This window comes from Danaus plexippus (assembly GCF_018135715.1).
Source record: "Danaus plexippus chromosome 18 unlocalized genomic scaffold, MEX_DaPlex mxdp_20, whole genome shotgun sequence".
Lineage (NCBI taxonomy): Eukaryota > Metazoa > Arthropoda > Insecta > Lepidoptera > Nymphalidae > Danaus > Danaus plexippus.
This window is the reverse complement of record NW_026869853.1, coordinates 5261433-5277258: the sequence shown is the minus strand read 5'-3', so window position 1 is coordinate 5277258 and position 15826 is coordinate 5261433. Positions and strand designations below refer to the sequence as shown.

The 15826-nt window shown below is 45.0% G+C and overlaps 1 protein-coding gene across 2 annotated transcripts; it reads left to right on the top strand.

The window, feature by feature from the left end:
• Window positions 1–721: 721 nt before the first annotated feature.
• Window positions 722–15826, top strand: LOC116773164 (paired box protein Pax-1). 2 transcript variants are annotated; one of them, XM_032665563.2, is made up of 5 exons: window positions 722–881; window positions 13963–14113; window positions 14196–14328; window positions 14566–14808; window positions 15017–15826. In XM_032665563.2, exons 1-5 carry the CDS (start codon window positions 797–799, stop codon window positions 15101–15103), a joined length of 699 nt encoding a protein of 232 aa, XP_032521454.1. In that variant the 5' UTR covers window positions 722–796; the 3' UTR covers window positions 15104–15826. The 2 variants fall into 2 exon arrangements, with proteins under 2 accessions (XP_032521454.1, XP_061384551.1); XM_061528567.1 differs by lacking the exon at window positions 722–881 and adding an exon at window positions 2215–2311.

The following is a 15826-nucleotide window of genomic DNA, read 5'->3' as shown; positions in this document are numbered from 1 at the left end:
GCGTCGGATATAGAGTAGTCGAGTCAATCTTCACACAACCTAAAGTGTATATATATAGGACCCTCGACCCTTCCTGTAGGACTTCCGGTCGCCGGCTCCAGATATTAACCGAAACAAACAAACAAGCAAACAAGCAGTCAAGCGACCACGCATACATTTAGTTTTCGACCAAAATATCGTATCTAGCTGACTATAGTCCGACACACGCGTCTCTAGTGAGGACGGACAGACGGACATGGAATGTCATGTGTTAGTATATGTGTGTGACGAGCTGTCTACCGTCCACCAAATGCCGTCTCTGTCAGGACCCTGACGACATCAGACCGGGCTGGCTTCTCTGTGTACGGTCCGCGTTACGTGTCCGTGGACCTGTATGAGGAGCAGTGATACATCTTGTTCGGTTTACACGATAAACATAAACAGACAGACACACAGAGATAACGAGGGGAGAGGACGGACCGACTCACACCTAGCGACACATACGGAGAGGCGGGGACACGACATGCGATACGGAACTCTATGAGCACACACGCACCGCACAGAATCACTTGGAGGAGCGGAGATACGGGGAGGGGCGGACCTGAGGACCACACGCCGGTCGCTGGAGACACGGAACGAGGAGAGCGGCCGAGATGGACTGAGGCGATTGGAGGACGAGTGGCGAGAGGGCGGGGGGCGGCGGCGCAGGAGGCGGGGCGAGTCTGCAGCGCGGCGGGACGGAGGGAGGGTGGTGCGCGTGCGCACATGGCGGAGAGTCGTGCGCGGAGTCGGACGCGGCGCGCGGAGGACATGAGACATGCTGCTGACCGGCATGGACGGGAAGGAGTACGGGGACACGCCCGGGGCCGCGGCGCCGGCCTCCGGGTACGGCGGACCACACGGTACGTACAGACATACATACACACACACTGAGGGTCAGACAGGAGGAGACGACTGGTGGACTGGTGGATCGTACGTACGGACATACAGTATTGAGTCCAGATCATTGCCCGGCTGTCGTGGACTGTTCATCGTGTATCTCCTGCATGTCCGGTGGTTGCTGGTCTCCAATACCCCGCCTCGCTCGGCTCAGTTGTAGTTATCGTGCCGGCCCTGGTCGGCGGGTCACACTCTAAGATCTCTGTCGTTGTTCGTGATGTGTTCCTCTCCCCAACCTGTGACCCTCACCTCTGTCCCGATTAGCCGTGATAAGAGTGTCTCTCTCGCGTCTCGTCTAGAGCTGTCCGTGTCTTGAGGTCGGGAGCGTGGGATCCAGGTGTGTGATAATAGTCAGCCACCTTCTCTAGTGAACTACAGATGTTTCTTGTCTTCATTATCCTCTCAGATCTCAGTGTGTATCCATCTGTGTTCTTGAGGTGCTCCTCCTCGCCTCCCAGCTGTATGTGAAGACAGGTTACTTCCACTCGGTGTGAGGAGTCGGCTCTCTTTCCCGTGTGATCTAAGTATACTGTCCTGATGGAAAGCTTCTTCAAGATATCGTCTATAGTCAGTCATCATCACCATTATCAGCCTATCGGAGCCCACTGCTGAAAAGCCTCTTCTCACATGGAGAAGGTTAAAGCATTAATCACCACGCCTGCTCGAGACGGGTTGGCGATTTCAATCTTATAATTAGAAATTATAAGACCAGGTTTCCTCACGATGTTTTCCTTCACCGTCGGTCAGTGGTGTCTAAACACTCTTAGAAAGTACATATACATATGGTTCGGAAAAGATCACATTGGTCTTCGTCAGTACCTACCTTATATACAGGTTGCCGCTGTGATGTGGGTAGCTTCAGTGTTCGTGTAGCTGGTGGCGAGACACCGGCAGGTTCCGTTCGCTGTCAGCACATGACGAGCTAGCAGTACCGAAACTCGCCAGCGGCCGGTCGGCGGACACCTCTCTGCTCTCGCCTCGCGCCTCCCGGGACTCTCTTCTCGTCTCCGTGTAATGTTTATATCCGTAGTAGTGTTCAACAAAAACCCTCCACGTGTAAGTATTGTAGTGCCGGTTATCTCTGTTTGTATGTGTGAGGGGTCAGCGCGGGGTCGCGGGGTGGCGGAGGTCGCGGGGTCGCGGGGGTCCAGCGATTATTGTTTCGCGGATAGTTAATAGATCGTTATTCATATTTATGGTAGAGGTTGAGAGCTGAGAGGAGTCGCGCGTCGCGCTGTGTATGTTGTTAAGATCTGTTCCAACTCCTTACATCCTGTGTCGTGTCGTGTTGCGTCGCGGTGTCTTCTGACGATGATCAGGTTCTGTCTGAGGCTGGGCCCTGGCGGCTGGCGGGCCACCGTCAGGAGGCTGGTGGTTCAATCTCCAAGCGCAGGTATTTCTCATGACGTTAAAGTTCATCACGGTAGTTGGAACTTCTTCTCTCGTCTGCAGAGGAGTTGTTGCGTGTTAAAACAATATAGTGTGTCGTTACTTCACAGCCTATACACCTGTGTGTGCTGGGTGCTGGGTGGTGCTGGGTGGTGCGTACTCCTGTAGTCGCTTGACAAGTTCCATACTCCGTGTTATCACCTACTATAAAGTTTCATCACAATTCGTCCAGTAATCTCCTTTTCCTGTAATCTTCAGTGAGACCGTCTCCAGGTGGAGGGTCTCATAATCAGTTTCTCTGAATCCCGACAATTGTTCTGTAGATTATTCTGAATAATAAGTTGTGTAACAAACATATAATAAAATATTTATTTAATATAAGCGCTGTACAGCTGACAGTCCACAGTCCCGGTCCCGTCATGTCCCAGGTATTGAGGCCGGGTTGGGCGAGGGAAATAGTTTGCTTCTAAAAACTACAGCTCGTGGATTTCGTTAATAATTTCCTTATCGTTGCCTAGCTTTTGCCCGCGGCTCCGTCCGAGTCACCATCGGAGTTGTTCTCTGCCACCGCGGCCACCGCGGCCTCTGAAGCGTTTTAGGCGTCGTAACGTAACAGACAGACAATTGATTTCGCATTTATTATATTAGTAGGGAGGGATACTGTTCTAGGATCTTAATGAAATTAAGTGATTTTATGATAAACACTGAAGAGGAATACGAGGTATACTACCTGGAGGAAACTCCCTGGCGGGTAATTCATAGCGAGTCACCGCTCCCACTCGTCTCATACTCGCGATAACTTGCAAACGAAGTTACCAATTAGGATGAAGCAAAAAGTATTTCACTTGATTTGGTTAAGAATTAATATTACGATAAACATTTAACGTAGTGTCTCGCGACTCAACTGTGACAGTTAGATATATAACCTCGCGGACCTTTTTCTAGATACAAATGAGACCTACGAGGCCGTAGTTCATTATTTTGTACTATTATCAGTAGTTTTTGCGGCGCGCGCCGGATAGATTTTCGATTTTACACCTCGGGTTACAAAGCGGCAGTTTTCTTGCGGATCTCTAATTTCTAGAAAAAAATATGTAGCTTATAGCCATCCTTGATGAAACACTGAAAAAATTATTGAAATCGGACCCGGAGTTGCTGAGATGAGCGCGTTCAAACAAACAAACAAACAAACTCGGCAGCTTTAGAATATTAGTTTAGATAGCTAAGACCCGTGTGTGTTTTTAAACGAAACAAAATTTTGTCGGACTGTTCCTAGTCGTCTCTTGACAGTCCTTGTTTCTCCCTCACGTAACTCTCGCTACACCAACATACATCCATCCCACTCATGAGATCTTCGTAACGACGTGGAAGCTGTGCGGTTTGTTTGAACAACTAGAAGTTATTTAAATTACGCCCAGCAAAAAATATATTGAAGGAATTGTTAATTTTTATAAAATTTTATATTTTCCGCCAATTTGTCTGAATGTTTTCTTTCATAGAAACCTTCTCCCGACGGTAACTGACACAACAATAACAACAATACTGTAATCGGTTCAGGGAGGAAGGGAATCATTTGGGTACCTATATATACATATATAGTAGAGAAGAGATAAGTCAGTATTGTTGTCCGTGTCGTTTAAATCTCTCCACGTAGAGCCAGCTTTCATTTCATCGAATCTAAGAACAGTCTCGGATTATTGTATTTATGTTTCCAACACTATTATAAAGCCCAGTCAGCGTTGCAGCGTGTTGGGGGTTATCGGCTGGGGGTCGGGGTTCACGGGGGTTATCGATAGACGATAATTTGAACGTCACTAGCGCCGTTAAAACCGACTTAAACTCTTTAATGGCGAGTATTTATAACAGCGAGCCGATTACCGCTCGGCACACCCGCCTCCAGGTCACGGGTCACCTGTAGTACACTCCACATGTCTTCTGTCAACGACACACAGTCCTCTGGTTTATTGTTATTTTAAAGAAATTTCTTCTACAATTTTTTGATGATTTCCTGTATTGTGCCGGTCCTTTTGTAGACCACTTCTCCGCGTGTGATACCGACCCGTATCTGAACTATCACCTGTAACCTGTAACCATCTATAACATGAAATGCATCTGATTTTTTCCTGTCAATATAAAAACCGGAGGTCGTCTGTAACAAACACACAGACTCGCACCGGTCATTAGTACAAACACTATTAAAGGCATAAAGACAAACACCGAGGGGTACGTGTATCCGTGTAAGGGACGTCGGCCGTGTATTGGCGACATGTCTCCGGGTTATTGTTCACAAACAACAAAAACTGTCGCCAAAAAAACCAGCACCGTCTTATAAATAAAGACACAGGCTATTTAAATTCCGGTAGTAAGGTAAACATGCCGCGCTACGTGTAGGCAGTAGCCGGCTCGCTCCTCTTGTTGTTTGTCTTGTCGGCCGCCGCGCTGTGGACTCGGCCTGCCGCGTTTACTACCCTGGTGTCGGTGATCTTCGGGGCCTGGTCCCTGGAGCCGGGTGACGTCATCACCGTCATCCCCGCCACTCTATCCGTTGTGTCTAACCGGCTCATGTTACAGTTTCCCGTGTGCCACCCTGTTTGCTCGGGTACGCCGGGGTACTAATTCAAGTAAACATCATTACCCTAAGCCGGGCGGGGCGGAGGCCCCTCAATGTAATATAATACTCCAGCTCTGTGCAGTAAGTGGTTGTCTGTCCTCCGTGATCCCGTTAGTGTTTCTAAACATCGCTTCCGTGAGCATCTAGCGCCTCCATCCTCTACATTCCACCACCACTGACTTGCCCTCCTCGTCACCGTGTCTCTATTAGGTGTCCACAAGCCCCATCTTGTTCCTCTGGTCAAGTCTTTGTTCTCATGGATTATCTTATGACCGTGTATTTCAACATTTGTCGCCGAGTCTCACTCGGTGTGTCTCTCATAATATTTACATAGTCATATATCCGTGTAATCTCCACGGAGTAGACATCATCGTGAGCGGGTGTGTGTTAGGACATGTCCCAGCAGGCACCGGCCAGGAGAATCATCAGTTCTAGTCAGTGGATCACTTAGATTGTGACTAAAAGATATACCTACATGATAACGTACGACTCAAACCTCTCTAGTAATATAGTAACTACCTCGTAATATATTTTTAAAATAGGATTCCTTTATTTTATCTACTCCTCAAAACATTGATCCGTGGGATATCCGTGATCGATTCACCGCTTACTAGTTACACGTACAATGACAGTACCATCAGTGGCGTGTCGCCTACTGCGAGTTGTACCGTAACGTGTCACGGACGTCTCTTAGCGTTTAACGTAACGATCGACAAACGTAAGATTCGTAGCTAACGATACATTAGCTGTGACATATTTATGTTTGTTCGTTTGTAACATGTAGTGAGTGTCGGGACGCCTGCTAGAGTCAAAGGTCTGGTCTCATCTCGACGCCGCGTGTCGGTGATTTATTGTTCTATCCTAATTATGACCAGGTTCGTGTAAAGTTCTCAATAAGCTCGCCTCGAACACGCCGGGAATGTCGACCGACGAGGCTGGCGGTCCAGCTGCTGCCGTTACACGTCTTAAAATAGCCTCAACAAACAAATTGGCCAAAACAGTTTGACGACATCTCACACAGCAGTGAATATACATACTCGGAGATAATGGACTTAACATGAGGAGACATCAGGCGACCACACGGAGCGAGCGAACTGAATGACCAGTCCATGACAACGACGATAATGAAACAAAACGTAAACGAGACCGGCGCCTGTGACTGACTGACTGACTGACGTAACATAGTAGTCCAGATGAGATTGTGTTGGACCAGTGAGGCTGATAACAAGGCCTCCACTAATGATACGACCGAACACAAAGCGTTCCCGCCGTGATCGCGTCCTCACATCATCATTTTGTCCTTATCATTGTGTCAGTCAGTGTGTGCAGCGCGAGGTATGTTGTTGTTGCATACAATGTTCAGCTATTTGTCTGGTCGGGGTGGCGGCGGCACGTGTTCCCTGGGAGGGTGTCAATAATTAGCCCGCCGTGATTTACACACACTCTTCGGTCCGCAGTCTTTACGAGGGTTAATAAGGCCAGCTGTCTCCCGCCGCGCTCGACCCCGAGCTGTCATTTTAAATGCTCACTGTCATTCCTCAGGTGACAGAAGACGTTCAGAAATATTATAAGTGAACACAATACGTCCTTTGAAATATAATGAGAACGGTTTCCGCAGATAGCTCTAATGATCTCTCCGAGATCACGTTACTTTGATGATATTTAATATAAACAGAAGGCGGAGCGACAGCTGACAGGAGACGGCACAGGACAGACACACGCGGAGGAGACGGCCCATGTCGGGAACAGGGTCGACGAGAATTAACAGAGACGAGACCCGACACTCATATAATCAGGAATAGAACATGTCTGCATGTAACTTGGAAGACGTCTCTCCAAGTATGACCGTGGTGTGGAGCGAAGCCGCCGGGAGCCAGTAGCGGGCACTGAGTAAACATCACAGTGAAAGGTGACTCCCTAGTGAGCGAGTGGCGGTGTGACGTCACGAGTGTTGTGACAAGCGGAGTCGAGGCTAACTCTTAAAGACGGTGTTTGCTCGGTGACCGTTTGGCGGCTGCCGCGCGCCGTGTGTGGCCTCCGCCCTACATACGAATGACGACCTTGCGTCCGAGGCGATAGAGGACGGTTCCCTTCGCATCGAGTTAGAATTTCTAAAGATGAAGTTAATGTTAATATGAGATTTTCCTCGTGCTCAATATTGTTTTAGTCGGAGCCTACCTACTGGACGACAATGTTAACGCACTGACACGGGAAGCGATCAGATGTACTAAACTATGTTCACATACACACCGGTCGCGAGCGTGCCCGCGGACGATAGCTATGCAATGTATACACAAATAAATCGCTAACTCGTACATACTACACGTGGATCTAGAACCTATAACAACCTGAGACAAATATTATAATGACTACAGGAGATACGGTAGAAACGAGATGAACACTCTCAGAAGCGGTTATTTAGGAAGAGGTTGCGACATCAGGTGGATCCGCGCCGGGAGGAGTGAGGTCCTCAGGGATAATGTTATGCGTTAATGTATATAATAGATTATTTCCGTGTGTTGCATAATACCATTACACAACACGCATCACACGATACATGTGCGAGTCTGACGAGGACCCGGGAGCGCGTTCAGGGTTTATTCTAATATATTTCTAACACACTTAATGTACAACCTTCGACCATGTTGAATGACACCGTCCCATTGTGAAACAGTTAACATTTGTTATAATTAAAACAGTTCCGATACAAATGAACGAGTCGTTAAAAAAAATCAGAATAACTCGTTACATGGAAACATTAATCAAGTAACAGGAAAATGATATCTTTATGATTGGCGTAGTTAAAACGTTACTGTGGGTCTCTGCGGCTCACGGCTGACGACTCCAGTGCTTTCATTGAACACGCCCGATGAGACATCTTCGAGCACAATAACCCACATAGGGATTTTTTTATGAACGTGTTACCAAGTCACCATCTCTTGCTAAGCCTGTCCCCGACGGTAACTTTACGTTAGCTTTTTGGCCAAAATCACATAATGAGAGATATTTTTAAATATTTTTAAAGAATAAAGATATACCCACACGTGTACATACAACTGAGGTCCCGTTACTCGCCCGCCGTAACGAGTAAAGAGGTTTAACTTTACTTAAGGTCCGCCGGGGCTCGAGAGCTTTTTTACTCTTTTCATGAGACGTGCCTCTCTTTAATATGTTTAGATTGTCTTTTTAAAACAAACTTATTATTATTACAAAAATGTTGAATGTAATAAACTTAAATAGATTTTTCGTTTAACACACTTTGAGCTCATCGGTCGGCCGCGAGTCGAGTCAGTAGCCTCGTGTTCTGCAGTCAGTAGTCAGCAGTGATGACTTGATGACTGCACCGCCTATGACTCGTACTTATCGTTTCCTCTCACGGATTAATATGAGATTACAATTGTACCAAGACGTTTCTTCAGTTGAAAGCGTCGCAGTATGCGAACTCGGTCTATAACGATACAATGAACCCAATACTTTTTCAAGAACCTTTCAAACGTTCAGTATACATTTTTCTTTCGTAATTACAATTCCTCGTGTTGTTAACATATCAGTAGGTTAAACATTTTTCACTTCATTCGTTCGTCAGACTCGCGAACATAATCAATGTATGTTTTATATAAATAATGTATATAATTAATGTAATGTAATGTCGCGTCGTGACGTAAATATGTGTTATATATAATGATAGATTTACACATGTTAAAACACGCGACACGCCTCTGTATAAGATACGTAACGTATGTAGAAACGTAGGTTTCTTGGAGTCAAGTGTCATTTACAGCATGCATTTATCATTATAATAATAAAAACAATGCTTTCTTTATACATGTTCAAAATACGCAATTATAGTAACAAAAATATACTTAACAATGAAATTTATTATAAAATGAACATATTACGAGGTATGTTCGTTGCGAGATGTTTCTCCCTCGCCGGTTACACGCATTGCATATTATATTAACTTTTGTTGGTGTAATACAGTCGTGTTCACATGAGTTATAGATGTTAAGGATAAAAGTATTTTTTTATTAGTATGTTTTGATGAGTGGGGGTGGGGGAAGATGTATCATACGCGGTTAATATAAAAATATGAGTGTCGTAAATAGTAATACACGTTAAGTGGCGGTTAAATGTATAAACAGAGCTCGTGTTGTATGTCCGTACAGTGTATAGGAGTACCAGTGTAGTTACAGCGCGGGCCGTCGTAAAGAAGACCGTAAACGAGCCCCGAGCCCGCGATAACTAACGAGGACGGAAGGGAACCTTGAATAAAACTTAATTACATATTTAAAACTTCACACACTCACATACATTACACACCACAACTTATCATTGCTGCTCACACGGCTACACTCTTCCCTGGCCGTATTTACGTATTTCCTGTTCATAAAACTGTAGGATATTTAAACCTCGGCATATCTCCCGACTCCCGCCGCTGTGAGTTATGGACGCGGCTTTACATACATCAAGTCGTTTTGCGATATTTGTCATCACTGTTGTCCGTTGGCAGATCTCTCCAAAGAATTGACAATTTACAACAATAAAATTAATAAAATCAAACATAAGTATTATTAATGTGTGGAAAACTGCCGACAACGTCCTACTGACATCTGTCATGTTCTGTCTTGTCAGTAGTGAGTAGTGAGTAGCGAGTAGTGAGGGACGGCCCACATGATCACACACTTGTAAGATGTAGCCTTTGTAGCTTTTGTTTCAGGGATTATTTAGTTAATTTTGAACAAAAGTCATTGGTACCTAAATTTTGATAAATTGACTTAGTTCGTGGAATACGCCATGATATATCTTCAATATAAATTAAACTAGAAACTTTGTAAACTCGCAAGAATATTTATGGTGGATCATTATAATTTAAAAGTAAATAAACTCTACTCATTTATATGCAGATAATAATTTAATTAATTGAATACAGTAATCTCATTGACAACACTAGCGCCATCAAATCGCTTCTGAATCGGTATCTTTGAGTCGTACTAATTGGTTTCAGAAAGGGATAGTATTATACGAAAACGCCTCGTGTGCGACAGGGACGGAAAGGACAAGGGAAATATGTTTCTTTTTCATGTAATTTACGATTCGCCTTTGACGCCTCGCCGTTGACAGTTAGTAGTGTTTTCGGCGAATTATACAAAGTTTATTATAGTTTAAAATATATCGCTGGTATCGTTTGTAAAGGCGGCCGTGGGGTGGAACAAAGGGTTCGATGGTTCGTTAACATTTCTTCAGCTGAAATATGAAGTTCAATTTACAACGTTTACTTAATTCTTCAGCTTTATTGATGGGACGGAGTTCCTTTAATGTTTGTGATTTGAAAGAGACGCTGTTAATATAAACGGTCTCCATTTGAAGTGTTCAATTAATAAAATATCTTTGTTTTTAAAATTTCATACAGCGTTTTAAAATATTAGTAAGTTAGAAAGAGGCGATCAATACAAGATCGATGTACGAATCACAGGGTTCAAACTTTTCTGGAAATCGTTAATAAACTGAATAATGAAAAGACAATGATTGAAGCAGCTCGGATTAATAAGGGGGACAAATAACACTGAGTCGTTTAAATATTTATATTATGAGAGTGGGCCGTGGCAAATTAAAGAACATGACCGGTATTATAGAAAAGTATTGCCGTCAAAAAAGCACGGAAGAGGCGGATACGGATATCAGAAATTATTAATGTGAGGAGAATATACATAGACGAGGCGACGGTCTGACCTGGCCGGTTCACACGAGAGTTGGAGAGTTGGGTCAACGCGAGCAGACACTCGTGTTGATGGTGCGAAGGAACAATATCTGCGTTTGTAATGCTGCGATATAAAGAATAGGCACATAGCAAACAGAAAACCGAATTATAAATTAAAATGTTCAAACAAAAGTAGCGTCGGGTCAGGGCGGGCTGGCGACGAAGGTCAGACTGTTCTTTGATGACGGCGGCGCTTTGATGTGAGGACACCGAGCGACACCGAGCGAGGATGTGCACGTGCAGGGGCGGGGTACCACCCACACGGGCTACCACCGGCACGCCGCACCACGCTCAGGACTCACGGACACACGGACCCGACACTCAGACGGGGGACGTTTAACACTTATCTGTATATGTACTGAATGATCATTAACAATTTTTAAATCATTCTAGATTTAAAAACGTAAGAAAGACAAAGTTACGCAGGAGCACTTCCACGATACTCAACTACCTACACATAATGTGCATAAAAACAGGCGAACTGACGCGCGAATAAAAAAAGGGTGGTCGGGCATTAAGGACGTTTAACAAATATTTTAGTACTAAAAATTAAAATATTGACAAATAATAATGATTACCGACATCTCGTGAATGTACAAAATAAATAAGAAGCATCTGGAGGAGGATCATAGGTCAGTTCCTTAACACGGGTTTCCTGATGCTCATTGAAATACGTACGATAATATAGTCCCTGTTACGACTGACGATACAGATTATGGCAGTCTATAGTGGAGAAGGAGTAGTTCCCGCCGTGTAACGCGGGAGAGTAACTTTACTGACACAGAAACAAAGAACTATCAGAATGTTCCCCCGAACATGGCGCGCTCGCTGTAATGAAGCACGCTTACAGACATATCGATGACAGTTACAAACGGTGGTGTTACAAGACAATGGAACCGTACTCCGACTGACAACCGAAGAGCAGACTCCGCGCGGCCTCACTGATGACGGACGTATGGACGGTCCATCGGCGGGCGGAGACGCAGGCGTAACACATGTACATATCGAGAGGAGACGGCGGACCGACGCAGGGGCTGTAGTGTCCATCTAATGTTTAGCAAGCAATCATTTGAAACATGTCTGAAGCAACGTTTAGTTTCGGGTCTTATTAAATCCTAAGCCCTCATGATAACAACGACCAGATGTCGAGTGCGGCGCGACCTCACGAGACACGGCCGGTAGCCGGTGCCTGGTGACGTCAGAGTGGCCGAATGTTGCTACACTGATAACGTTATCAGTGACCGATGAAGGACGACTCAGGATCTAGATAACATACGATACTAGCGACCGTCACCGGCCCTGTGCGTTGCGTTACTTGTCACGAGTAGTTTGTGATGTATAAGGCGCGTGTTTAATAAACGTCGAGAGAAATGTTAAAATGTAATAAAAATATGAAAACAATTAATTTTTACATTTTATCGTCGTCCGTCGTAAAGATGTAATAACGCGCGGATATTAAATGTCCGACGTTAATATCGCGTGTCGCGTTTCGTTCCGTTTCTCGCTGGACGTGACCGGCGACGCTACACATTATATACTATATATCCCATACATTACTGTCAATTAATCGTTATTATTTCCCGCCAACTCTTACCCCCTTATTAATATCGGGAGTGAGTTCTCCTGGCACATTATATCCACACTATGCCCTAGCTCCTTCTCAATGCATGTCTGTATGTCCATCATGAATGTATCTCTAGCTATTATTCCGCGCCATTCATTTCCTCCATACTCTCCGTACCGTCAGATATCATCTCGGAACCTGTAACTATCGTCTAAGGAGATGGGCTATATTTTCTGCGTAATAATTAGATTTTTATTTTTGAATAAAGAAAACTGAATTTTCCGTGTACAAGGTTCCAGGGCTTCCAGTCTTGGGTCAGACGCCTAGTATATAATGAGATCGAGGGTTTTTGCGTGTACTCATTTAAATGATGCTAAGTTGTTCCGATACTGAGCGTTTTTTATTATCTTATAAGTCAATAGTCGAGATGAACGTGTCCAACACTGCCATTTCGTGTGACCGTGATCACGGTAGCAGCAAAGGAACCGAAGCGTCGGTAGTATATACGATATAGTCATAAAATAAGAGAGACGCGCAGCAGGAACTATCAGAAGAGCTTAGTTTGATTTCAGCCTACTCAATATTATTTGACTGTATGGGCTGTGTATATAAAGGGCCGCTGCAGTATGGCGACGTTCTCAGTGTTCTAACCTAACCTACCGACTACTTATTTACGGACAGCATGGACGGAGCCGTCTTCATGTGTCTGTGATATTAGAATCGCAACACAATGTTACATAAAATGACTTTCACTTGATTCATAATTCCAGTTCCGCGTAACATCGGTGTCACATTCGTTCACAGCGTCCTTACCACAGGTGTTGTTTTTACCGTCACCTCACACACCTCTCATCATTAGACATGTACTTAAAAATAAAGAGTTATTTAAAACTTCAACAGCTTTATATAATATGAGAATGTAGCGAGGGTTTTTTCGGACGCGAGCCGAGTCAAACATTAAATATAACGATACTATTTCAGTAGCTCCACCTTCCGTGACCCGTGGTGATGCAGACGGCGGAGGATTCCTTATCATAGTATATATGAAGATTTACCTCATTAGTGTATATACGTTCTATTTTAAAGAGTTTTAAATTACGTAAGAGACTGAACCGAGATTTAGATTTCGACCTGAAGCTTAATGTGATATGTGCGTACTCCTACCTACTTCACCAACTCCTCGTGTAGGAATCACATCCCTTAATTACTTGACCGACAGCCTCACATCACATACAACACAATCACGAGGACAGTTTTTCATTAGATGCAAGTTTGCTGATAGTGAGGTGTCCGGAAGGTACATTTAGCTAACATCTACTTAAGGGATAATTGATCCGGGGACGATTACTAGTTTTGGTTCCGCTTGTATGGTTCTGTACCTAACACGTATCGTTAGGTGAGGTGACCCTGTGAGATGTTACTCTAGAGTCAATGTCTCATTCATCAAACAGTTCGTTGGATCAGAACGTTTTGTACCCACACCTCATTGTTGTGAACGTTTTGGTTCCCTCGACCGCGCGTCTGACACAGGCAGCAGATGTCGTGAGGACGAGTGACAGCCGTCAGCTTATAAAACATACAGGGCCGTTAGTAATACGGTTACTAGATAATCTAAATCATCCTTTATGTTTAATACTATATAGTTTAAGAACATCTCGACATGGCGGCAAACGAAACCGCGTTCATGACAATAGGAAGGTCTAAAGTTGAAGCGCTGTTCAGATCCGAGCGTGAGCGGTATGCCGCCTCCGGGGATGGTGGGCGCGCAGCAGTACGGGGAAGTCAACCAGCTGGGAGGGGTGTTCGTCAACGGACGGCCGCTACCGAACGCCGTCAGGCTCAGGATCGTGGAGCTCGCTCAGCTCGGCATCAGGTACTGCTCACACCAAACTGACTAACGTGACACGCACACGAATATCGAAGATCAATTTGACGACTCCCTCGTATGTTTGTAGACCGTGCGACATCAGTCGTCAGCTGCGCGTGTCTCACGGCTGCGTGTCCAAGATCCTGGCGCGGTATCACGAGACGGGCTCTATACTGCCGGGAGCCATCGGGGGCTCCAAACCGAGGGTCACCACGCCCAAAGTGAGTACATGGTGTCTGGCATGAAAAACGACATCCGTCTAAAAATATGTAGTATTTATAATCTGTGCCGCCTGCCTATTCAGTCAGAAACAAACGCTCCTCAACTGTCGAAGTGGACACGTCAGGGTCCATCACATAGTTTATAATACATTAATCGTTGTTGTTCTCATGTGCTGGTGTGTGTCTCTAGCAGCTGTCACTGGAACCTTTCTCACCGTATGTGTGTGTACCGTCCAGGTCGTGTCCTACATCAAGCAGTTAAAAGCGAAGGACCCGGGCATCTTCGCCTGGGAGATTCGTGACAGACTGCTGGCCGACGGAGTCTGTGACAAGTACAACGTGCCCTCAGTGTCCAGCATCAGTCGCATCCTCAGAAATAAGCTGGGTGGTCCGCTGTACCCCGTGCCTCCGCTGTACCCCGTTCCACCTCAGAGATGCTGGCCTCTGCACCAACCCTACGACTATTACGTGTACTTGCAGGTGACACACCCCTTGATCAATATATTACACTAACTACAAACATGTTGACGACTAACAAACCGTGGGTGCCGGGAAGATCCGACAGTCATAGAGAACACCTCTGTGTTATTACAATTTACATGGTCTGGTCTCGACATGTGACCCGGCACTGACAGGTTTTTAAACTTTCGAGTAGTTTACTTTTGGTTAATGGATGATGATGTTTCAGGGTCGCCAGCAGGCCGGTGTGCCTCACGGACTGACTCACGGACACGGCCCGGCCGTCCCGCACCACGCACACACACACGCTCTATGACACACACACACACACACACACAAAGCACTGGGACAAGATAGAGTCGTGATTGGTGACGTCTTGGAAGCTGTTCCGTCTTGTTGGGTAACGTTTAGGCAGTAGAAGACGCGATGCGGGGTGTGGACAGCCGCTCAGCCGGCGGTTACTTGGGTTACACTATACTTCTCATAAGATACACGGCCTCAGTCCTTTCACGTTAGAGTGAGTTACCAAATACCAGCTCCACAGAGTATTATAGAGTTTCGAGTCACCACAGACTGAACAGCAGGACGGACGGACGGGGAGCGGAATAATAAAGACTTTTAATATTATAATTTAAATATAGTGATATTAAATGTTAGAGGTTATTATGAACGAGTATTATAGTTTTGTATATTGAATAAGTTAATAACACTTAGAGTAAGACGGCGAGAGAAGGTAACACGTGTTAAGGAAACATAACATTATACATCTGTGTGTTGATTTAGTCTGATGCTGTCGCTATTACACAAGGACGGCAGCCTGCGGTGCAATCGTGTACATACAAAATGATATGTAGATATAAGTACTTACTATTAAAGGCGAATATGGGTATTTAATATAGCATGTATGTCTTCAATATCGACACGGTGAAACACACGGAACTAGAGCTGACGGAAGTATTTTAAAATAATCACACTTGTATATAATTTATAGTACTTATCGATATAATGATGTATGAAAATAAAATGGTTCTTATTTAAA

Excerpts from the sequence above, each read along its gene's own strand:
- LOC116773164 (XM_032665563.2), top strand. The coding sequence starts at position 797 with ATGCTGCTGACCGGCATGGACGGGAAGGAGTACGGGGACACGCCCGGG. Across the intron at positions 882-13,962 it reads CGGGTACGGCGGACCACACG|ATCCGAGCGTGAGCGGTATG; the intron begins GTACGTACAGAC and ends AGCGCTGTTCAG. Across the intron at positions 14,809-15,016 it reads ACTATTACGTGTACTTGCAG|GGTCGCCAGCAGGCCGGTGT; the intron begins GTGACACACCCC and ends ATGATGTTTCAG.